This window comes from Wyeomyia smithii, chromosome 3 (assembly GCF_029784165.1).
Source record: "Wyeomyia smithii strain HCP4-BCI-WySm-NY-G18 chromosome 3, ASM2978416v1, whole genome shotgun sequence".
NCBI classification, from domain to species: domain Eukaryota; kingdom Metazoa; phylum Arthropoda; class Insecta; order Diptera; family Culicidae; genus Wyeomyia; species Wyeomyia smithii.
The window spans coordinates 36877685-36902985 of NC_073696.1; the positions used below are offsets into that span (position 1 = coordinate 36877685).

The window sequence follows — 25301 nt, forward strand, 5'->3', positions numbered from 1 at the left end:
AAGGTACGGATCTACTACGAAAGGCTGAAATCACGAAAGGCTAAAAACTACAGAAGGCAGAAAATCACGAAAGGCTGAATCTCAAAAGGCTAAAATTCAAAAAGCTTCTTATTTCGGTTTCATCGTTTGTGTGAATTATTTGTATTGACTATCAGACTGTCGCCAACGTCGGTATATTTTCATGCGATGTTTACCGCCAAAAATCTTCCGGTCTATGAAATAGCCCAATTTCTGCATGTAAATATAAGTTTATATTACAAACTATATATAATGCAACACACTCGTGGCCTTTGGCCAACTCGATTGTCCGGGGTGAATGCTAGGGGATCACCCCTATGTTTGGAATAGACCTAGGAAATCCAACAGATCAGTTGTTTGAGTGCACGTGGCCGCCGCTTCCGACGGCGGGTCGGTGGCCGGCTCGGGCTGCGGGAGCAGTGCCGGCCTTGGGGGCCGCCAAAGTCCCTTGCCCTCGATTATGCGGCAGAGCCGCATCAGGTATAATACCTATGGATACGAGAATACGAATACCTATGGGTATGGTATACGAAGTGGTAAATTGTCTAGGGGTGGTGAGGTTTGGAGACTAGGCCGTCGATTAAACGCAGAACCGCATTGGTATGGTTTTCAATCAGTATGTTCAACGAAAAAAACTTATTATTTTACAATTTTGTGGCAGGTTTCCACTTCTCCCTTAATCTATTCCATTGCCATTAATTCTTTATTTGTCTCAAAAGCATGTTACTAGAACAGATTATTTTTTTGGTTTATCAAGGTGCGACCAAAAAAATTATACTTTGTCACCTTAGGAAAATTATGAATTCAATAGAGTCCAAAATTTTCAATTCTGATTCAAATTACAAAACTTTCAGCCTTTCATGATTCAGCCTTTCGCACATTCAGCCTTTTGTGAATTCAGCATTTTGTGCATCCAGCCCTTCGTTTACGATACATACTTTTCAGCCTTTCGAGTTTCAGCCTTTTGAGTTTCAGCTTTCCGTTACTAACCCAAGGGTACTTATCCCACCGTTCCCCTCGATAAATCCGGAACAAATGTTCCCTACTGTCCCAAAAACTATGATAAATTTGTGATCTTTTGAAAAGGTTCGATCAATTTTCATGTTTCGGCTCTGGAGGGGTCAGGTACGCAAGTGTTAATTGAAAATGTCAAATAATTTAGAATGTTAACAATATAATAACTGAATACTAATGTTTTTTTCTGGTTACGGTGATGCTGGAGAATAGTTTTCTGGGCATTGGTGCATTCTGGGAATCGGTTTTCTGGTAACTAGTACTTTCAGGGGTTTAGGATTCTGGTAACTAGTATATTCGGGGATTCGGTATTCTGGAGAATGGTTCATTCTGGGGAAAAATCCTTCGATACTTTATTTTCTGGGGAATGGTTTTCTAGGAAAAGTCGGACAACCAACATAGACAATTGTTTTGCAACTCAAATCCTGCCGGGTGCCAATAGTGTAAAAGAATAGCTTTTATGCATGCGACCTGAAGAACAAGATCCTGGAATATTTACTGACAAAACTGCTAGTGAAAATCATAAATCTAACGATGTTTAATTTAATCTCGAATCTAGGTACACACTTAAATTTTTTTGCCGGGTCTCGGTAATTTATTGCCGAAAACGGCACCACTGAGTGCTCTGTTAAAAAAATAAAGACAGCTGTCACATTTTTTCGCAAATCTCGGTTCACCAAACTGAAATTTCGGCACAAAATACCCGAATTCCGAGATTTCAGTTAGGCTGAACCGAGATCTCCGAAAAAATGTGACAGCTTTCATTTTTTTCTTAACCGAGCACTCAGTGGTGCCGTTCTCGGCAATAAATTACCGAGACCCGGCAAAAAATTTTAAGTGTGCAATTCAGTCGAGCTATACGTTCTGATGGTCTCGAAGGAAAATTATTTTTGATTTATTATTTAGGGTATTGAACGTCTTCGTCAGTGGTTTTCTTCGGCAGTTTTTCTACAGTAATCTTATGCAAAAGGGGGCCGAAGAAAGACCACTGACGAAGACGCTCGATACCCTATTTGGCATTCCGTCATGATGACATGGACTGATTCACAAGTTGCTCCAATTCACTTGGTTATTGGCTGCCGCTGTGCAATCGCTGGGACACCGTGTACTCGCCACCAGATCTCGCTCCACCTATCCTTCTTGTCCGGTGCGCCCGTGGTCGTCTTCTATCTATCGGCTTCGAGGCAAACACCAGCTTCGCAGGGTAGTTGTCCGGCATCCTAGCAACATGCCCTGCCCAGTGTATCCGTCCAGCCTAAGCCTAATTTTGATACACGAAAATAAATTTCGTGGTACGTCTTTTTGTGCCGTAAGGTAAAGATTTGGCCTGATAACTTCCCACAAATCTGTTGACTAGCGGTGAAAGTTGGCTGAAAATGATTCGGAAAAGCACTTTGCAGGCGGCAGTCGGGACGGTTATCGCACGATAGCTACCACAGTCCAATTTATCGCCTTTCTTTTAGATAAGGCAGATAAGCCCATCCTTCCTGTACCGACGATATTTGTTCTTTTGACTTACAGTTCGATTTTTCAAGCACCGAACACGCTTTTGTCCTCTCTGGTAATTTCGTGCTTGCAACCCGGCACCGGAGTCCGAAGCAGATACCAACTGACGCCCTTGCAGTATTTTACGAGTGAACTGAATCATTATGGTCCGTAGATTTTCTTGACTACTTTTATTCTCAGGAACGAACTGAATCGCTATGATTTCCCGAAGAATGGACTTTTCTCTGTGAACGAACTGAATCGTTATGTTTCCACAAAGAATTTACAAACAGAATGATTTTGTTAATGAAATTTACAGGATTTTTATACCTAAATCTCATGCACTGCCCTCAATGCGAAATACATACTAACAATAAGAAAGAAAGAGGAGAGATTCCTTCCTTCATTAAGAATGGCTAGATATTTATCTTTATCAATGCGCGAAACAAGAATAGAAATTCATTCATACAACTCGATATACTTACTAATACATACATTTTCAGATGCATCTCGCTTATCCTGATAAGGCTGATACAAATTTCGAATTCTTTTTATGTCCAAGGTTATCAAAATTAGCAAAGGGGGTGGCAAAAAATAAATAGCACCGAGACGAAAAAAAAGAAATTTCTTTGATCAAAGGTCGTGTGCAAGTTATGACGTTTGTAACCTGCACTCAAATAAATTTTGAAAAATAACACTTTATAATTATTATTATTTATTTCGCTTGCCTTCCCAAGAAACAATTTTGATTTTATCAAAGTTTTATAACGCTGTTTTGGCTGTATTAAGCGCTATAAAACTTTGATAAAACCAATGTTGTTACTAGGGTTATGACGACACTCTCGCTGTCACTGGACTTGTTTGTTGCTAAATTAAGCATTTATGCTGTCGGAAAACCAATAAAATGAACAAAACGGTTTGTGCTTTTTTTTCTTCCCCTTCCAATATTCAAAATTTTTGAGGGGGGGGGGGGGTCGACATAAAATGAAAATAAATTTGTAACGGCCTAACCAACGCTAAGGATAATACGGGATACATGCGCGAACGAAACATGCGTAGGCATGGTCATGCGAAGCTCCGTTTCAAACGTATCTAGCTCGATGTCGCAATTAGCCGTGATGACGTGATGACACTTCCACTCCTTTGGTAGATGTTCTGTATCCCAAATTCTTGCAATCAGCCAGTGCAAACAGGTGCCAGCTTTTTCGGGCCCATCTTTATATGCTCTGCTGCTCATCCTCCCGAGCCGATTCATTGTTTTTCAGTTTTATGATTAAGATTAAGTAGAGAAGAAAGTTTTTAACAACGGAGAGTTTTGGGCGCATCTTAACCATCACCAGGTAGTGGTCCGAGTCAACGTTAGCGCTCATAAAGGACGCTAACGTCGACTCGTTGATCAAAACTTCAACTTAATCGTTATTTTTCTGGACAGTGAAATTGTCATCGAGTGGCACGTCTGTTTCTTTGTGATTATAACTTTTCAACCATTTTTGTGAATTTTGGTGCCCCTAGTGAATGTTGAAGTGCTTCCAAAGGCTGCAGAGTAATTGCTTGTCGGGTTTGATGCTTCTACGTTTTCTTACGAGAAAACTCATTTAAGTCTCTGAAAAAATTTTATTTACTAGGGGCACGAATGGTTAAAAAGCTATGATCACAGACAAACAGACGTACCGTACAAAATTTTAAGAAAATTATGGTTCTTACAAACTTGTGCGACACCTACTGGATATATACCGCATAAGATAAACTTTGAGTCTATCTGCTGTTTTGACAGAGTTCAGAAACGTCTCATAAAATGGTCTATTGTTATCCCTATACCAAGTAACAGTGAATGAAAATTAACTCATGTCCATGAGCTCAAACTCATTTGTGCCAACTGTCAGCTAACAGATAAAGGTGTATGAAAAGTGGCGGTTATATGCTATCTCGTTTACACATACGTTGAGATGTTCGCCCTTGAAGCATGGCGCGATAACATTGGGCTGGTTTATCCTCTGGAACAATGGTTTTTAATGAAGACAACATGAATGAACTAGAATTTACTAGTGAAATAATTTTCGTAATCGATCATCAATTGGTTTCTTGATTGGAAACAAATCGATTTTATACGGTTACACGTCTGTATTGCTGAAATCTCACATTAAAAGCTCTATTGTTTCCAGTTGGAGCTTTAGGGCAACTTCTTTTCGCTTTTGTCGACCAGTGTAATTTTTGTAAAAAATGAGTAATGAGCGTTGCGATCAGTATAAGCATATAGAAGTTTACTTAGTCCAATCATGAAGAATTTTTAATCTTTAGCACGACTTTGATGAAACAAATCAAGAATAAGCTGGTGAATTTTGAGGCAAAAAAGCACCCGAGTACATGTCCAAAAAAAATGAACAGGTACCAACATATCTGCGATGCTGGCATCTCTGCTCACAACTTTGTCGATTATCGTCCTCGCGGTCGATCGACGATTTTGCCTTCTTTCAAGTGCGGTTTTGTTCGTGTTTCAGTCAACGACTAACCACCATTCAGTTTGGAGTGTAATTGTGCAGTTTTGCAATCATATTTTTCCAAAATTTGTGCTAAGAGTGAATCAAAGACTAGAACTCAACGCGAACTAGTGACACTTTACCAGATTAATAGAGTTATTGCCATCATACGAGATAGTGGAGCAATAGTTATAAAATAGCTAGCGCTGGGAAATTCACATCAGTTTTCATCCGGGTTTTCGACGGTTCCGTACTTGCTCTGTGCGTAAACAGAAGAGACGAGTGACAAAAGGGCTCCGGTTCGTAGAGTTAGTCCTAGTTAAGTGTTATTATTTGCCATTTACTAGTATAAAACATAACCAGGCAGAAATCGAGGAACCGGTGTAAGAACCAGCGGCAATCACAACCTCTTCTGTGATTACATCACTGCGCTCGTAACTTGGATTGGGACTGCGGGGAGCAGGAGCGCTAGCAATTGCCTCGTAGTTTCGTCGCAATAAGCGAAACGGTTGAGATAGAAAAATCGTCCAACTTGCGAAATTGTTTCTGTGCAAGGAAATGTGACTCTGAGGTGTTGAAATTGGACTCGTTCGATGTGCTTTGGCAACAAATAACCAGAAACGTAAATAATAGAGAAATCGCAACATACCAGGTTGGGAAAATCATTCGAAGAAGGACGGCTTTAAAAGCATTATTGTTGGGAACAGTAAATTTTAGATATAAGCATAACTGTGAGTGTAGTTGTGTGCTTTAAGTTTCACTTGACGATACACGGTAAAAGGAGCGAAGCATAATTTTAAACCCGCTACGAAGTATGACACAGCGAGAACGAGATACTTTTATTCATCTGTTTGCTGGAGGGTAAGTTGAACTACTGATTTTGTTCCAAATCAATAAAATAACGAAATGTAATGTTAAAGGTTTAGATTTTGGCTTGCAAGAATTTTATCTAAAGATTTGAAATTCTAATTATTTACAGTGTACATCTGCTTCGAGAAAATCTCAATATCCATGCTTTCTTGCTCACAAATACCATTGTAGAGGTGTATGTCCTCTGCCCTCCCTACAGCTATGCTTACGTGTCGTACCTCACGTAGCCACTGCCGCTACTTGTCGGGTATCGTACTAGTTACCGCTAGAGTAAGATGAACGAACCGCAATGAAAAAAGCCTATAAATAATGAAGAATATGCAGCCAATTCAACAACCTTTTAATTGTTTACGATTAGAAACCGAAAGAAGAGGATTAAATTGTGAATATCGCAATGTGTGATACATTCGGTCAATGCCCAGTCAGTCAACACAGAATAGTGTGAAGTGTTCTCACTAACGACTATTCTATTTTTAGAATCTTGTCTTGCCATTGCATTACAGCAGTTTAACATGACTGCAAATGCGACTTGTACTGTACTCCCGCACATTATTTTGTAATGAACTCACCAAGTGTGATGTTAAATGCTCACATATTTAACTAGCAAAATTAGTTCATGGTGACGGGAGCACCTTCCTCCTTTATCCAGATTGAAGGAGGCAATGCAGAGAACAAGCGCACAATATTTTGCGGCGTAATTGTTTGTTGACCTTGATCTTGAAGTATTATTTTTTGTGGCAAACTATATTGTCAATAGAGAGGTGAGCAGTCGTTTGTCTAGTCTTTTCAGTGCACTCATAAATTTGTTACGGGAGCTGTTCTTTGACGTTTCAGAGTTTTCGGGAATATTCTATTCATCCAACAGTTATTTGGAATCATAACTCCACTCCAAACATTTTTCAGAGAAAACTCGAAACTGGATGCCTTCTTCCTCATTCATGTTATCACGTGAGGTGCAGTTGCATCGCGATATTCAAACTTGTTCACTATGACTAGTAAAAACCGGCCATGATGTAAATAGTGTGACGGCAAGGTGTCAGCAAGGAAAGCAATGGCGACGTATTTATTTATACAGACAGTCTACAAAACAATTAGTCTGATAACACGTCGCGCAACTACAAACCAGAAACGAGCTTCGAACTGCATTAAACCGCACTACGAAACTAACCTCGTAATGGTTTACCGTGGTTCGGTGCCGTCTAAAAATAGCTGCTTTTATTTTCGAGCTTATATACATGTGCTTAGAGGGCAAGCATAGACTGACGGACGTGGAAGTGAGGAACTCGCCCCTAAACCTGTGGGTTGAGAAGTGGCGAGTAGTTCGTCGAATGCGTGATGTTTTATTGACGAAGTTGTCTGCATATTAACTATTTTCTGTGCTTTATTCTCGATAAAGCGAGTTTGCATCATTCAGGGATATTAGCATGGGGGTAACCAACACTACTGTGCGAATTCACGCCGGTCTTTCACTGAAAAGCTCCAAATGTAGGAAGAAATAATTATTTTTTGTTGTTTTATTTATTTCTTCTCTGTAAAATTCCATTTCAACCAAAAGTGATTGGGAATTCACGTCACTTCTGTGTACTAGTAACCTTTTTGCTACTGATAAAGTTAGTATTCATAAATTACCGAAAAAATAATCAAATTGCCTGTGATGCCCTTTCCATATTATCCGAGCTTTAATACAATCGCTTAACGCCTATACTATACATCGTAAGGAGCATCGTGGTGATTGAATCGCGTAATTTCATGTCCTGAAAATATTAAAATCGCCTTATCGCGGCGCCCCGCAACGTCAGCCGAGTAAATCCGACCCATGAATGGAATTTTCCATTCAGTTCTGATGAGCGTATTGGCCAACGCGTCTGGCTCTCTATTATCATGGAGGTTATAAATGAAACTTTCTTTTTTGTTGTGAGTCTCAGTTCGCTACAACAGCGCGGTGTGGCTGTTGAGAGCTAGCATGCATAGCTGGCCAATATGTGAAGCCTCGCTCTAAACGAGTTTGGAAACGGGTCTTACGGCGGTATCTTGTCTACTTCTAGCCCTGTAGCACTTTGCGGAGCTCGCAATACATAGTAGTGGGTCTAGCTGAAGTGCAACTATGTTGAATTTGCTGTCCGTACTCCATTCCAGTTCACACATAAGATATTGACTTAATGTTTTACAAATTAAACAAAATATTAAATCTTCTTGTTGCTGATAAGAAATTCGCAGTCCGTACGGTAAGATTTCTTAAAGTAATTCATACGAGCTCGTGATAGTCTGTACATCATATTTGGTGCGATATCTTATCAAAAAAAAAAGGTTGTCTTTCAATTGTTTCGGCATTTCGAGGCTTTATTAGATCTAAAGTCCAGACGGATATTAAAATACAATATCATGTTTTTTTCGTACTTCACTTACGCAACCTCGAATCCTTGTGACACCAAAAATAAAACCAATTCATCATCGTGTGCACTCAATACACAGTCCTGATGCCCCGAGTTCAACTTGATTAGGCTAAAAATAGTTCGCAACAAGTCGAGATTCAACCGGACAGACGCCTTGTTTGTTCGGAATCACGTAGCCGGTTTGTGAGACCAAACGTCACTTCGAGCCATTCCTAATGACGCTTGATAAGAACGACGGCTTGCTTTTGTTTGCAGTTGCAACCGTAGAACATTCTAATCCGCTAGGTGGGCTAAGCGTGATCCGACTATCATTGCAATGACCAGAGGTGAACTTCAACCGGTATGCACTGCTCTGATAGGCATGTTTTTCACGCTGAACATTACAGCAATCCGAATGCTTTTTTATTGAAAAGTTTACGAGCATTGATATTGAAATTCGAAAATATTTTTGCTTAAGGTGAAACGGGACGTGGTCGCGATCAACTCGAATTTTGCAATCTAATTTTTTCTTGATTTATGAAAACTACGTACATGAAACATTGATCAATTGTTTTCACAACTGTTGCATGCCTGAAGTAGCAATTTGAGTGCTGTTTATTTAGTGGAAGCCGAATTTTTTACGATCAAAATACAGAAGTAAAAAGAACTCTAACCTCAAAATTGTATAGGAAAAGGCCACAATCCCGTTTCACCTTAAGTGTGGTCTCTTGCTACAGCTGCAGGATGATGACAATCAATTGATTCAATGCCAATCGACCCAAACGCTGGTTATGTACAAGTAAATTGCTCATTGAAATGGCTTCTGAAGCCCGGAACAGACATGTCCTTTGCCGACAAGTAAAAATAGCAACCGAAATCGTCTTTGCTATCATTTGCATCGATCAAATATTTTTATATCTCACATTTGTTTAGCTGTGCTGTGCGAATTCGTTCGGTGCACGGCCTTGTTCGCGCAGTTGTTTTGGGTTGCTTTCACCGTCTGTCGAATGACATAAAAGATTTATTACCGGGAATAACAACAGCAGTAGGAACGTAACGATAGAATCACTCGCCGCAAGCGTGGCCACATTCTACGCATCACTCTGTAGTGGTTTCGCTATCATTTGAAGGTACATATACACTGTTTTTTTGCTCTCTCAGACAATAAATTCAGATAAGATATCAGTAAAATCGAGGGTCACTTTCGAGACCCACGAGGAAGCACATTATCTTTTAATTATTGTTATGAATGTAATCATCCAGCTTCGTGTGCAGATTGCTACAAAGGTTAATCTGGTTTGATCCGACTTACCAACTCATGATGATTCAGCTTAATATGAACAGCATTTCGCCACTTTGCTAAATCGCGACTACAAAGTGCATACTGCACAGCCGATGTCACAAGTAACAGGATTGGAATGTTGAATCACTCCCGAAATAGCAAACATTATACACTAATTATTTACCTCAATGGGAAGGCCATGTCTTCAAAGATGGCGGTTTACTTCGGCTTCTTATTTTTCAGATTGAAAAACAACTTGAGTACACTACTAGGTTTTTTTTCCTGCAAATTGTGAAGGTTGACAACGGAAAATCAAAATACCAAGAGTTGAATCACGTTATTTTGCAAGAACCATGAAGGGTACAAATTACGAATTGCAAAGAATATGCTAGTTTTTTTTTTCTTTGAACTGCCGATGTATGTTTTAGAAAGGAGCAGAATTGGAAACAAACACTTTAGACGTATGAGACAGAATTCAAAAGGATGAATATTCTATTGGGCAAAATTATGAGAAGGCGAATTGAAACCCGCAAAAAATCCAAGAGTCGAAAAGTCAGAACTAGCTAGAGGATAGAAAAGAAAGAATCTTTCCTACTAATGGCGAAATCCCGGAGGTCGCAAAAAGCAGAGCTCCGAAACTTATGAAAGACAGGAAGACGTGGATCCCGCGAAACGAGCGATTTCTCAAAGAAACGAATTGCATAACTTCAAGACAGAATTCGGAAATTATAAAATATACGTCTCGGGAAGAAATAGGAACCAGAATTTAGGAAAACAGGATCCCAAAACTAGGGAAAGCAGAATCTTGGAGATTATTTAACAGAGTTATTTTAGTATCAGACAATTTTATTTTAACTAAACAAAATCGGGAGGATAGCAACTTGGATTTTTTTATCGAAAATGGTCATACCGATGAGATTCAGCAGGAGCATTCATTGTTTGAGTATATTTCTATCCCCTCGGTTGGTCACGAGCAACGCCACCATTCACTTTTTGGAGCAAATCAACACTCAAAAGGGTTCAAATTAGTTCGTCAAACAAGATATGGCAAAAAAAATTGCGCTTTTTCTTAGGCACACGACGCGTAGCACGCATTTTGATTTTAATCAAACTGCTTTTAATAGGATGGTGCTAATGAAAAACCCCGAATAGATAGATGCCACATAATAACGTACTACGGGGTTTTCTGTCACTACCAGTTGTAACCGGACTTATCGCCAAGAAATGACCCGAAGATTGTTGTACTGCTAGCTGGCTCGCCCTGAGTGGGCACCTTGACTTATAATGAGCGCTGATAACACCGCTGCTCGCAATACGAAGCAGATTTCGCCGAAGAGGCGTGTTTCCCTCTTTCCCTCTGTGCTCTGAACCAGCAGCGGATGTGGTTTTTTGCTGGTGGTGATACGAGTACGTGGTTCGCGAAAATCACAGAGCTTTGACGGGGGGCTTGAGATAGATAGATGACTTACGGTTCAAGTCATTCGTATAAATCATCGAAACAAGTCTAATATAACTGCGCAAAATTATACAGCAAAAAAATCGGAAAAATTCCGCTCATCGTTATTGATGATACCAATTAACGCCCTATAAATGAGCGTTACATATTTGAAGCATTTTCTGCGGAAAACCAGTTAATTGGCGATCCATCTGAGGGATGTCGAATCTAACAAGCTTATGCGAATGATTTCAACAAATAAGACTTTTTTTGCACTACCATTGAGGGCTGCGACATTTCCTGCACGCGCAAATCGCGTTTGTGCGTTGTAAAAAAACCCGCCCGAGCGAGTCGAGTCAAATTAATCGCAAAGGTTCCACTGATTTCAGTGGTTTTTTTTAATACTGGTATCATTTAAATTGTGCTAATATGAAGCTTGTAACGGCGCAAATAGCCACTGCCTATCAAATATTCCGGTCCGAACTGAACTTATCACTATGCCCGAGAGCTGACCTGCAACCGTAGGCCTCTCAGAATTAAAAGTAATGATTTGATAACAACCGTAGCAGCTTCACAAACAACTGTAGAACTTGGTGCTGCGGTTCATGTCATCGGGTATCAAGCAGCAATTGTTGGAGGCTTGTTTTCTCTCAGGGCGCCAATTTCATTTTTTTAAATCACTCCAGGATCACCCGATTTTTACGCCTGAACTGAAACTGGTTGGTAATCTGGTCGGGTGATGATCCGAGAAGACCTACGCCGTACGTAATGCCATAGCATTTTGCAAGTTTGGTTATAGCGGTATCTCTGGTGGATTGACGTCAACAATTGTACAGTAGAATAGAGAAAAAAAATGACGATTTTTTTAAATTTGGTGTGTTGTAATACAATGATTGCATTTTATTTTCCGGGATCAATTCCCACGAAATGGTTTTGCGACTGATGGTAATTATAGTTTTACCCTTCCATAATGCGAATAACATCGAAATTTTTAATTTATTTAGTTCAACATGCAATAAATTCTGCAAGTCTACCATGAGTTAAAAACGTGATCCTACGTGCTAATACTGTAAACGAAGTGGAAACCTTCTTCGCGGGTATCAATATTAGTATATGTACTAAACACAAGCAAACGTAAACTTGAAAAATTAGCAATGCTACTTTCGTTTACCGACTTGGCCACTTTTTCTCTCGGTGGCGAACGTCGGCGAGACTGGTATTTGTAAAAAAAACCCACATTCTTATATACACAAGCAGTGCTGAAAGCTAACGCGATCGTGAGCAGGGATGCCACATGTACAGATTAATCTGTATTTTACAGATTTTTGGCCGAAGTAACGGTACAGAATCTGCATATACAGATATACAGATTTTCGTCGAAAAGTACAGATTTACAGATTTTTCGAAATTTACATTAATTTTTATAAACCCTCCAAATTTTATTTCATTAAATATTAAGCAAATTGAACATATTTTCAACTCCTCACACGTTTTAAGCTAAAAATTTTGTTTATGTACCATAAAAACTAAAAAAAATACAAAGTTCTTTATGTTTAAACAATACAGATTTTTTTTACAGATATTTTTGTTTCAGATACAGATGCTCAGATTTTTTCAAGGGAAAACACAGATTTAAATGTGGCAACCCTGATCGTGAGTCACCGATGGAAAAAAATCGCTTCTAGCGACTAATGAATACGTATAAACCAAGCCTATGATGCGTTGACATCGTCGTCAGTGTGCGAGTTATTCTTATTCTTCGCACATTTGCAAACAGACCTCCATGCAGAGTTGCCAATAAAATTTTCGATTTAACTGGAAAAAGCCTGAAGAAAAAACTGGGGAAAACTGGATCCCGAATAAATTTTAAAAAAGGAAAAAAATGATTATGAGGGAGCTATTCTGTTATGGGGATTGAATCCAGTGTCAGTTTTGGGTACAGCATCTAAAGAGATAACTTCTCGCAAAAAAATACTCATTTTAATCAGAACTGTTTTGTTTTGGGCTTACATTTTGTTAAAATTACGGACTAAAAAATTTCCTCTAACAGCGGCAAAATTTAAAATTACGCAATCAATCTATCTAAATTAAGAAAATAGAGCTTTTTCATTTACTTTTATCTTTAACAAAAGTATTAACATTTAAACATTTCCTTCCGTTACATCAGTGAAGTTTAAATTTCAATTACTTCTGACTTCGCCATCTTTTGGTATCTAATTCCTCCAACATTTTTTTAACTACTACGCAACAGAAAATAAATAGATTTTTTTTATGGTCTATTAAAATCTATTTGTTTGGTTTTATCTCAACCATGTCATGCAGTCTTATATTCGACCGTGTTTCGTGCGAGAAGATAGTATATTGAAAATTCGGTTAGGAATTGTCATAATAATTAATCAATCTACAAAATTTACGTTTTAAAAATATTTCTGAAAACCAATCGGAGCTCGAGTGAATGAAAAACTGGATAAAACTGGCAAATACCTGAAAAAACTGGACGATTTTGGGAATAAACTGTTTGACTGAATCACTTGAAAAAAACTGGAGGAATCCAGTTCAAACTAGAACATTGGCAGCCCTGCCTCCATGGTAGGTGAATAACGAAGATCACAAAAGAGCTCCATATAAAAAAAATCGTTACTGGTGCACTCTCTCCGCCTTCCTTCTTACGATGTACTTTTCATCGTGGGAGCACGCAATATATGTTATTCTCTATGTGCACAGCTGAGAATATAAAGTTAGTCGCGTTATGAACAATAGTAATGAATAAGAGAAATTGGATCGTAAAAATTTAATCAATGATGGGGATTTTTTTTCAAGAAAGAGAGTTTGTGTTTTCCTACTCTCACTCAACTCAACGGGTTTTTTTTTTTGGTGGTAGCTGGTAGGTGCAAGCGCAAGTGCAAATTGCTAGTTGGTTAGAAGCTTTTGTCGGTATAAGGCGTCAAGATGGATAAAGGGCTTAGAAAAAATAATGTATCCGAAAAAGTTCGGCAAATGTTTGTGGCGGAGAATGGCAATTTCCGATGCACGGTGGTGGAAAATTGTAGCTATCGGCCAAAAGTCATTAACGTTACGAACTGCCATCGTAACTTTTTCTCTCTTAGTTTGCCATGATCAGACAACAAATATTTAGCTAACCGTTTATAGTGTTTTCATAACAAAAAATGAGATTTCGGAAATATTAACTTAAACAACTTTTTTAACAATTTTTAATTTTGTGTATTGATAATGTAAAGCAATGCCTTGGTGCTACATTCCGTCTTGAAATTTGAACTTCTGTTTGTTATACACAGACTTCGCAGCCAACTGTTGAGTGTACAGGACAATTGCGGGGCTAGAGCTACGATCCTTCTGACACTATTAGTTTTCCCCGAGCGAGAGAGAGACTTTTTTATTTCAAATAAAGTTGTTCCTTGATCATTGACAAAATTGATTTTTTGACGTAGAATACGTCTTACGGCAACATATATAGGGGTTCAACTTCAATACAGGGATCCAATTTCGAAAACCGAAAACATGGAGAGCGTCACGAAAATTGTCCAATTTCAAACGTTCTAAACTCAGTCAGTTTTCAACCGATTTCCGTCATTTTTGCAGCAATCGATTGGAAAATCATTTAAGCAACCGTCCAAATGCAGAAAATTGTAATCTGACTGTTCGAACTATTATACTATTGAAAATTGTTGAACCTTGTCGAAACGTAAATGTCGACCTTTGATTGGTTGCTTGCTGCCTTTCCCTAAAAAGGACGACAGAATGGAGTACCTAGTTAGCCAGGAATGCACTCGTTGGGCTATATAAGAGACTGCTTCTCCTCAAGCAATCTCAGTTTACTAGCAGCAGGCAGCAGCGGAGGACAGTAGCAGCGATGGCAGTGGGCAAACGCGGCGTGGAGCAACAGCGGGCAACAGCGGTAGTGGTTAGCTGCAGAACCTAACTTTTTCAGTTCGGCTCCCTTTTGATCTGAGTTGGACCCCACCAGTGGTAATTCAATTCAGATATCGTTGGGTGAATACAGCCAGAAATTAAATGAGACTCCGCCGCCAGGTGGTTTGAGAAGCCACCATCTTCCAGGGTGTATATATATAGGGTGTGTGCACATATATAACGTGTGTGAATATTTACAGCGTGTGTCGCTAGCGTGCGTGGCTAGCTATATAGCGCGTGCATGTCTATAGCGTGCGTGGGTTGCGTGTGCATGGTTATATAGTTTCTGTGCTTGTCTATAGCGTGTCTGTGCATGTCTATAACATGCCTGTGCATGTTTATAGCGTGCGTGGCTAGCTATATAGCGTGTGTGCATATCTACAGCGTGCGTGGCTAGCTATATAGCGTGCGTGACTAGCAGTATAGCAATAAATATTATCATATATAGTTTCAAATAAATCATCTCATGTTGATTTTACACAGTAAATCATTCAGAACTAAATCAAAAATTTGCCATGTCAAAAAAAAATTCAGTTGTCAATAAATGGCATTGACAAACATTATTAACCACTTTTGACTTCAGCTAAGCCTCAAAGTTTACTGAGTGTATTTTAACATTTTTTTGAAGAATGTTTGCGCCAGTGAACCTGAATCACATAATTTTTCGCTCAAGTCCTACTATTTGCAGCGATCAGTTTTAAAATTATCTACGCTACTGCAAACTGCAGAAAATTGGTCGTATTAAACCTAGGTTACCGGGAATGCACTATTGGCCCTCATCGTAGCCACTGCCTAAATTAAGCTTTCTCAGTGTAACTTGATACAAAAGACAGCCACAAAACAATACAATTTCATTCTTGTTTTAGATATGGCGTCAAGTGAAACTGCTTAGCTGCACATAGCTTCTGCTGTTGTTCTTTGTCGTTACCGGTGCCGTCTCTAGAGGTAAACGTCATCTGGAACAGAGAGACCATTAAATTGATTAACCCCATTGAGTGTATTCCCAAACCTATTGCAAGAAAAACATTGACTTAAGACAGGCTGTCGTATTCTAGGTTAACTCTGCGGTCGTATCTAATAAACAACCTCTTCAACTTTTTCACGATGGGTAATTCCTTACATATAATTAGTTGGTGTTAAGTCAGATTAACATTTTAATATAAACAAATTCTAGATTTACTACTCTTTGAATTTCGGAGTTTTCAAGCTTTTGTGCAATTTTGGTGTTACGGGCCCGTTTGATTTATCACTAACAGCATGTTTCTCCTACTTGACCCATTATGGCCAAACAACATCTGTCGTTACAAACCCAACCAACTTTTCAGAAACAAACCCCCTGTGGTCAATGAAAGCGAATAAATATGTTACCAAAATCGAACCATCGAACCGCACTGTGTCAACAGGGTGTGTTACAACTGATTCAGTTGTGACGTACGGAGAACTTACAAAACAAATTTCTTCTAAATATGTATTAAGAATTTTTTCCTTACTGTTACAAGTGTATACAAATTTTAATAACAGTTCGAATATTTACAAAACAAATAAAAACAAAGGTTCAAACTGTAACTGTTTTCAGTACAGAGCATATAGCTCTGAAACTAACCTTATAATCGTTGTGGCAATGCTTTTCGGTCGGATGGCCGTGGAATGAGCGCGAAGCCTTTTAAGACCACTATTGTTGGCCCTAACTAGTGTTTCTTGAACTGGTATTCCGCGAACATTCGACTAATTGAAATCAGACCAATCAGGAAAAAAGCTTCGATGAGCTTTTTATTATACCAATTGTTTCTCCTCTATGTTTTTCGAACTGTTGTGAAAGATAGAAAAAGTTTTAATGATTTGCAAAATATTGCAGATTTTATCAGGTATTAATCAGGCATTAGACGTAAAAAACACTTGCCATATTTTGTTTGGATTTAAGTTGCATAACATTTCTACTAGGGTAAATATGTTTGTTAAATTAGCCGTTACAAATTTGATCTGTAAATACTTTATGTCGTTTGTACTCAGAAATATAGAAAATTGAAAAGGAAGGGAAAAAAAGATCAGAGTTGTTATGCTTATATTCCAAGTTCCTTGTTGAATTTAGTATGAATAAACAAGTCCAGTGATAATAAAAATGTCGTTGCCAGCATATGTTTAATAAGAATGATAATTCTACAAACCTCTACAAATTTTTGCTAAAGATTTTGCTAAAGAAGCCTTATTTTACCTCTCGGTGTTATTTCTGTACTTCTGTACAAATATATTCGGTTCAACACAATTGGCATACAGCACTAAAACCTGAAAATCGCAGCACTGAAACGTGAAAATGCAGTATCAAAATCTGCAATAATGCATCCAAAACCAGTTCAAAAGCAAGTCAAGCATTATTCAAAGATTTTCAAAACTCCATCCCCTCTCACTCTTCCATAATGTTACTACCCAAATTAGTATGAGGAAAATATTCCATTCACTAATCATAACAAAAACTAGTGAGTAATGTCATTGACGAAATCGCAACGCAATACAACAAACGTATGATTTCTCGGTGACAAACATAGCACATTTTGGTATCTGTTTGGCTGCTATAGAAAACCTGCTGAAAAAAATACCTTCCGAACTACTTACTCTCCCTCCCATCATCACCGCACCGCATCATCGCTGCTGCGTCACTGCGATGCGAGATGCAATCCAACCAACATTTATGGGACTCTCAATCAGGGTTGCCACATTTAAATCTGTGTTTTCCCTTGAAAAAATCTGAGCATCTGTATCTGGAACAAAAATATCTGTAAAAAAAATCTGTATTGTTTAAACACTTGTACTTTGTATTTTTTAAGTTTTTATGGTACATAAACAAAATTTTTAGCTTACAACGTGTGAGGAGTTGAAAATATGTTCAATTTGCTCAATGTTTAATGAAATAAAATTTGGATTGTTTTTAAAAATCAATGTCAATTTCGGAAAATCTGTAAATCTGTACTTTTCGACGAAAATCTGTATATCTGTATATACAGATTCTGTACCGTTACTTCGGCCAAAAATCTGTAAAATACAGATTAATCTGTACATGTGGCATCCCTGCTCTCAATTATTCTTTTGTTTGTTGCTATCGTTTTTTTTCCTACGATGCGCCACGTACGAAGAGAGAATTACAACGGAGCAACGCGCATCACTCTATTCTCAGAGCTGTATGCAGCGTTGCCAGGTATCCAGATTTAGCTGGATTATCCAGATTTTTGAACATGTATCCAGGTAGACAGCTTTGATGTTCAATTATCCAGATTTTTCACGGATGATCCAGATTTTATCCAGATTTTATTTTCTCTGTTCCGCAAAAAGGTCATCACTTCAATTTTAGCGCGAAATTTTGCAATTTTGTCACCTCAAATTTTGCGTACCCCAAGACTTTTATTCGGAAAATTAACCTTTCACTCCACGAAATGACTGCCAGATTTTTTCCAGATTTTTATTTTGCCTTTTCCAGATTTTTGAAAAAATGACCTGGCAACGCTTGCTGTATGTAGTCAACTGTTGTATTTGTCATCTCCGAGTGACCAAGGCACCAACATTTTATTACGTATTGAGAGGATACAATTTTAGTCATGAACTGTGCACTTCATGATGTGCACAACTCAAGATGAAAAAACAATCAGCTCAAAATCATTTCATTTTCTTCACTAATCGTGACGCGTTGCCTGCGGTTCTCGACTTTGCATAAGAAAAAATTCATAAATCTAAACAATGATGGTATAAAAATAGATTTGCAACAAGATTGTGTCAGAGGCTTTATGAGCGAAATTGATTTTTTATTGGTTTATGACCTTTGTGCCTCAATTATTGATCGACTCTAGTTAACTATACAAATCGCGCTGGGAACAGGAACTCACAGCAGCCCTGAAATAATTAAACAGCTCGGTATTAAAAAAAAGGAAGATAAATTTATTGCATTTTGATTCTCCTTGCATCGTCTGCTGTTGGATACGTACATATACAAAGCGCGACCGAATCGGACGAGGGCAAAGTCCACCGATCGTGTTCGCGAAAATGAAACCGGCTTACTACACGTGATCGACGCATGATCAGCAATAGTGGCAGCAGACGATGCGCCATAGTACGGCACAGATCGTAATCTTCTTGTTATGGCGCTTGTGTCAAAAGGCAAGACAAATACAGGCGAAGGATGTGCAGTTACTCGTGGACGCGTGTTTATGGTATACGCAGTATTGGGATTTAAAAAATACATAAAAAGGAGGAAAATTCCACTCGTATCTATATCTAATTGTTTTGAGTTTTTTTTTTTAACTTAAATAATATCTCAAGGGATTTAGATCGAGTAACTTCCATCGTAAAAGTAGGACTGCAGCGGGTGGTACGCAACTAAACGTAAACAACATTAGAATGCGCCAGCCGAGAAATAATGCGAATTTATTTATAGGAGGTGGCATTTAATTTATTTCCAACTGTTGTGTGTTTATGCAGTGCGTCGTCATATTTCAAAATAGCATTTGGCTCGACTTCTGTACCATTTTATTCAGGAATGAGCGCTTTTTTAAAAAGCTAATTTAACTCTTAATTCTTTGATTTTTTGAATCTAATAGAAACAGTAGCTAAAATGAGTGTTTCGTACTCACTAATTTATCATTAGTACATCAGCAGCGTCTGGTCGAAAATGTATTTTTGTTTATGTTTCGGGACGTTATTTTCGTTTTGTTGGTTCGAGATGGCTGATGTTATCTATTTCGTACTAACGACGTTAATTAGTTAATTAGTCAGGATGCACACTTTCTTTCAAGCTCGAATTTCGGCTGCTAATTCTAAGATATCCTAATTATATATGTTACGACATCAAAATTTAAAATCCAAATTCGTTTTTTTTCTTTACAGTATCGCAGGTACCGCTGGTGCAGTAGTAACATGTCCGCTGGAAGTGGTCAAAACGCGCCTGCAAAGTTCGTCTGCCTCGTTTATCCACAGTGTACCCGCCCGCATCGCAGCGGACGCTGGTAAGCTGACGACTGCCGGCCCGGACCATCATCTGCGTAACCACAGTGGTTCCAACGTTGACCACCATCACGCTCATAGCCATTCCAGACAGCGAGTATGTGCCAGTTCGATACTAAGTCGCCGACGTCCATCGGTAAGTAGTGTTCACAGAATGTAAACCAATCACGCTTTCAGCTGACACGTAATCATACCATCATTTCGAAATCATTCCCAAGGGGCCTGATAAGATGTTAGACACGAACGGTATCAATTGTTTTGGTAAATATGAACACACGACAAATGAGCTTTTACTAATTGAAGTACTAACGAACTAGCGCAAACGCGACAACTTACATTCGTTCGAACCGAATCAAACCGATTCAACGGATGAACAATTGTTGGTATTACTTTATGATCCTAATACGCATCATGTTCAATGATGATGAGCACGTTGTTGTTTACCAGATTTAAACCGGGTTTTGAATTGATAAGCCGGTGATTACTTTCTGAAATACTAGAAATCTCGGCAAACGACTCTCTCACACACAGACAGTGTCGATTGCAGTGCACACGTTGCTGGTCGTATATTGGAGAATACTGATAACCTTTGTGTGCCCGATTGTGCCTGATCTGGTTGCAGAAACCGGTTAAGCCAAGGATCGAACTGGTCGGTCGGCTGAACTTCATGGTGCATGATGTGCTCCTAGAATGTTCATTTTCACTGATAGTGGAACTTGCGTCAATTTGACTCTCTCTCTCTGACGCTTCATTAGCACTGAATTCGTAGATTTCCGAACTGCTTGAGTTTTTAGATGTTTAATTTTTGCTTCTATTCAGACCAATAGATTTACGTCATGGGCAATTTTGCAATTGTGTCCGATTAAAACAGCAATCGATCATTTTACCGAGCATAACACTTCATCTCCATCATAACCTAGTGCAAATTGACTGATAAATTCTCTCCATCCCTCCGGGCTTCTTCCCTAAATGTCAGGTCCTTGCTATCCCACAGTGTGGTATTTCCACGTCGGTGCAGTCGATCTCCATTTGGCACTGCTTGAAACATATTGTCCAAACCGAGGGTTCGCGCGCTTTGTTCAAAGGCCTGGGACCGAACATTGTCGGCGTTGCTCCATCCCGTGCCATCTACTTTTGTGCGTACTCGAAAGCCAAGAACGCACTGAATGCTGTTAGGTAAGTTATATAACATCGGTGGTGTGCAACCGTCCCCACCTAACAGTTATCATTTTTATTCCTTCCATCAACAGCATTATCCCGACCAACTCGCCACTGGTGCACATCATGAGTGCCTCCTGTGCCGGATTTGTATCAGCCTCGCTCACCAATCCAATCTGGTTCGTCAAAACGCGTCTGCAGCTGGACTACAACGCCAACGGTAAGATGACTGTGTCCGAGTGCGTGAAACGAATCTATGCGAGTCAGGGATTGCGAGGCTTCTACAAGGGCATAACCGCCAGCTACTTTGGAATCTCAGAGACAGTGATCCATTTCGTCATCTACGAGGCGCTGAAGAAAAAACTGGTATGTATCCCTGAAGGAGTCCTGCATATTTTAACCAACATCTTTTATTTATAGTTGTGTGTATTCGCTTCTTTGCTAATCCTAACATTGTCCGTTGTGTGCGTCTGTGTTGTCACAATCACATTCACACAAACAAAAATGATCACCTCATCTAGAGTAAAAATAAAAAAAAGAGTGTTAGATGAGAGATCGCGTTTTTGACCGGAAAAGCAAATTCTGTACGAGCTTCTGAGCCGTGGAACTGTTTTTTCCTTAAAACTTGGTTTCCTGAGCCGTCAGCAACTGTCGCCGTGCGATTAGTCGTAACGGAACCAGTCGTAAGAGACGATGGTAATTTGCTAAACATAAAATTCTCGTAAACACAGTCATAGTTTTGTAGGTATCATGCATGTACCCCTGCCATTTGCCCGCTGAGTAGCTCTGCGAGTGGAAGCCTGGAACGACAATACCGAGGGAGGCATATAATCGAGGAAGCAGCTCTCTGGGTGTACCTGTGTCCTTTACCGTGGCCGTGCCCGTCTATGTGTGTGTATGTTGTATCTGTTGGGATCGGCCATAGGCCTGTCGCACGCAAATTCACTATCGATCATATGAACTGAAAAGAACTACGCATGTTGCTCGCGTATGGGCAGGCGAACTCTGCTAAGTAAGAAAGTCGACCTGAAAGAAAAGGGACTGTTGATGTGTTTCCCTTGATCTTTTTCCTTTGTGTCTTGTTATAGAAACAACGTCTTTCATAAAAAAATATATTTGTTTCGGTTAATTTAAAACTGTCAACTAAACTATAATCATTATCACTAGTCTATTGCGTATGGAACCTAGATTCTTCTCTCGATCATGCTCATAAAATGTCTGTATCTGTCACGATTCCAAGAGAAAAAGATCAAACACATGCACGTATGTGTACCCTTAACCCAAACCGCAACCAGCAACATGCCCAATTTGATTCGCTAAATTTCTCGTATGTGTATTCTTTTCATATTTTTTAGTCTCAGACACATGCATATTCACGAAATCGCCGTCGCTCGCCTCTCGCCCTTCATCTGTCTGTAGGGAGAGTTGTCCGCGGAACCAAAACGAGTCCGCATCTAGTATGAGTCTTCATTTTATTTGTTACCATTTTCATCTAAAAAAAGCATTTACTCGTGTACACCACAATGTACAACAGTAACGACATCTCGCGCAAGGAACAAACGTCTCTCGATCGTTTGTTCCTTCCGATGAACCAGCCGTCATTAGTTCGTTGTAAATACGGATTGCACTAAGAACGTCTAACCGTACTAATGCACCAACTTTCGGTTCTCCTTGCGCCCGCTCACTCTAGACCGAACTGCGCCACACACGTCCTGGAGATGATAAAACATCTCGAGATTTCCTCGAGTTCATGGCAGCCGGTGCAACCTCGAAGACGATTGCCTCCATAGTAGCCTATCCACACGAAGTTGCTAGGACCAGACTACGCGAAGAAGGAAACAAGTATCGCAGTTTCTGGCAGACAATTTTTACTGTGTGGAAGGAGGAAGGCAAGGCTGGACTTTATCGGTAAGTAAAGCACAAAAACGACATTGTGTACATTCTCCACTAATCTCAATTTGTATTGCAGTGGTCTCGGTACACAATTGGTGCGCCAGATTCCAAACACCGCTATCATGATGGCGACCTACGAAGCTGTGGTATATGTACTTTCGAACCAGATGAATCCCAGCAGTCTGATGGTGGGCAACTGAGAGCGGGACTGCGGCCAAACCGTCGACCAAAGTTGTGTAGGCGGTAAAGCTAGTCATCGTTTTCCTGCCTTAGCTGCACTACTGTTTCATGATGAAACCAGAGCTGCCGAGGAACGTGAATCGGCGTTTGTTGTACATTGTATATGTGATTTCTTCATAGATCTGTAAGATCTATGCGTTGAAAGAAGAGAGAGACTGGCTGAGTTACAATAGTAGTAGTTGAGATGTGGTGTCCATATTTGTTTAATCTTTCGTTGATTTGTAAAAACCATGTTAAAAATATTTATACTAGATTGGTTATATTTTTCGATGCAGCAGTAGGAGAAAAACGAGCCCCTAATATTCGAAGAAGAAGAAAAATCTTGTAGCTTAAGAAAAGATTACAAATCTTGAATGACTGAGAGACTGAATGTGTTATTGTTTCAGCAACTATTATTTACTATTATTTACTATATTTTGCATTCATTTTTCGGTTTTACGGAAATTTTTTTTTTGCCTAATCTTTAATATACTTTAGTGTTACCGACGGAGAAACAGTAAGTCAATCCCGAACTGTTTTCTGTTATTTTGAACCCTTTAATCGTTTGGTGAAAAGCACGAAGTTGATAAAGAAATTATATTAATTTTTTTAGTACAAACTTCAGTTCGCTTTTTCAGACGCTCGAGTACAAATAGGTAGAGTTTAAGTTCAAGAGCGCATATGCAGCTCCCGACAAGCCAAATTAAACTAAATCTAGGGACAAGCAAATCTATGTAAGGAAGCACAATATCTGCCATCAACGCAGAATAGCATTTCTAGGGTTTCCGATTCAATTAGGATTCACAACGTATATAATTTGATCTGGCGCTGGACATATTTGTTCAGAAGCGAGTATGTACGCTTGTGTCAGTCGATGGGTTGCAACTCTTAGCAAACTATCGAGTGATACAGGATTCAACGTATGTAAGGCTTCTGCTATGAAACTTTCCATGTGAAAAAAGAAAATAACAAAAAAAAAAAAAAAACAGGACGTATTACCCTAGACTTTGAATTTGCCAAAGGATTAGTTTGGTTTCGTTTTAAATGTAAATAATATCAAACCTCATATTTTTAGTAGATAGATAATACAATACAAGGACTGGAAACGTCTTGGTCGTCCAATAGTCGCATGTTTCGTTGTCTGTAACCTCCAAATACGTCTGCTACCCTCAGTGCAATATGTATACTTTAAACGAATCTTTTTACGCATATATTTACAGTACTTCACTCGTGAAAAATAGCTGTTCATCAGCGGAAGTTGCATAGAGAGGTTTTGTGGAGGGTAATATGTTTGTGCATTTCAATTCTTTTGATCAATTCACAATCTTTTTGGCGACTGGACAACTATTAGATGCTGTGATCTGTAATTATGTATGTAGTGTATACAATTGAATAAGGGGTTTATTTGGTCTTTTTCTCAAACAGAAGCTTACAGTGGGTACATACGCATATACATATTGTTTCGAAAAATAACTTCAAATAGTAAATTAGTTTTAGGACTGTATGAAATACACAAATAACGAACGTTTATGAAAAGTGTGTAGCTCCTCATCATTTATCAAATAATCCAGAAACTAGTGTACACCGTGAAGAGCACCTTTGTCAAATGTCACTTTATCAGATAACCCTACAAACAGCACATTCAATAACGAAACAGAGTCTAACGACCTTTTAGTGGAAAACGCAACAATTCTCGAAACAGCCAAAACATTGTCATAATGCCTCAGTCACAAAATTATTTAACAACCCCTAAACCAAAAAAGACATGTAACTGTTAGTTTCCATTGAACTGACAAGAAAATAGCACACAAACAAACACAACAGTTATTCATAATAAGCAATAGTTGTGACAGCGATTCATCAAACGAACAACGTAAAGCGCACGAAAGCGGCAGGTTATTAGGCCGTGAAAGGCATGAAGGAATTTTAATTATGACATGTCGGTTTTTTTGGTAACCTGCCTTTACCGTACAATGAATGGTATGTTTTGTAGTGGGTATATTAAATTTATCTAACGGATTATTATACAACGAGGATTTGAACATAGAGCAGTAAACATTTTTCACATGCCCACATTGGTATTGTACTGTTTGAAAAATATATAGGTAGGCTATTTAGTGTACTATATTGAAAAAAGTCGTCGATTGAAAAAAAAAGAAAAA

At 39.0% G+C, this 25301-nt stretch overlaps 1 protein-coding gene across 10 annotated transcripts; it reads left to right on the top strand.

Moving 5' to 3' along the window:
* The first annotated feature begins 5005 nt into the window (after positions 1-5005).
* Positions 5006-24717, top strand: LOC129727588 (mitochondrial carrier protein Rim2). Of its 10 annotated transcripts, none has more exons than XR_008728558.1 (7): positions 5006-5855; positions 19753-20005; positions 20846-21045; positions 21120-21393; positions 21448-21723; positions 21773-22039; positions 22383-22929. XR_008728558.1 is itself a non-coding variant. In XM_055685561.1 (6 exons), exons 1-6 carry the CDS (start codon positions 5809-5811, stop codon positions 23118-23120), a joined length of 1116 nt encoding a protein of 371 aa, XP_055541536.1. In that variant the 5' UTR covers positions 5006-5808; the 3' UTR covers positions 23121-24717. The 10 variants fall into 10 exon arrangements, 1 of the variants encoding a protein (XP_055541536.1); XR_008728561.1 differs by having other exon boundaries at positions 21773-21922; XR_008728559.1 differs by having other exon boundaries at positions 21448-21710; positions 21765-22039.
* Positions 24718-25301: the final 584 nt, after the last annotated feature.

Excerpts from the sequence above, each read along its gene's own strand:
- LOC129727588 (XM_055685561.1), top strand. The coding sequence starts at position 5,809 with ATGACACAGCGAGAACGAGATACTTTTATTCATCTGTTTGCTGGAGG. Across the intron at positions 20,006-20,845 it reads TAAGTCGCCGACGTCCATCG|GTCCTTGCTATCCCACAGTG; the intron begins GTAAGTAGTGTT and ends CCTAAATGTCAG. Across the intron at positions 21,394-22,717 it reads AGGCGCTGAAGAAAAAACTG|ACCGAACTGCGCCACACACG; the intron begins GTATGTATCCCT and ends CGCTCACTCTAG.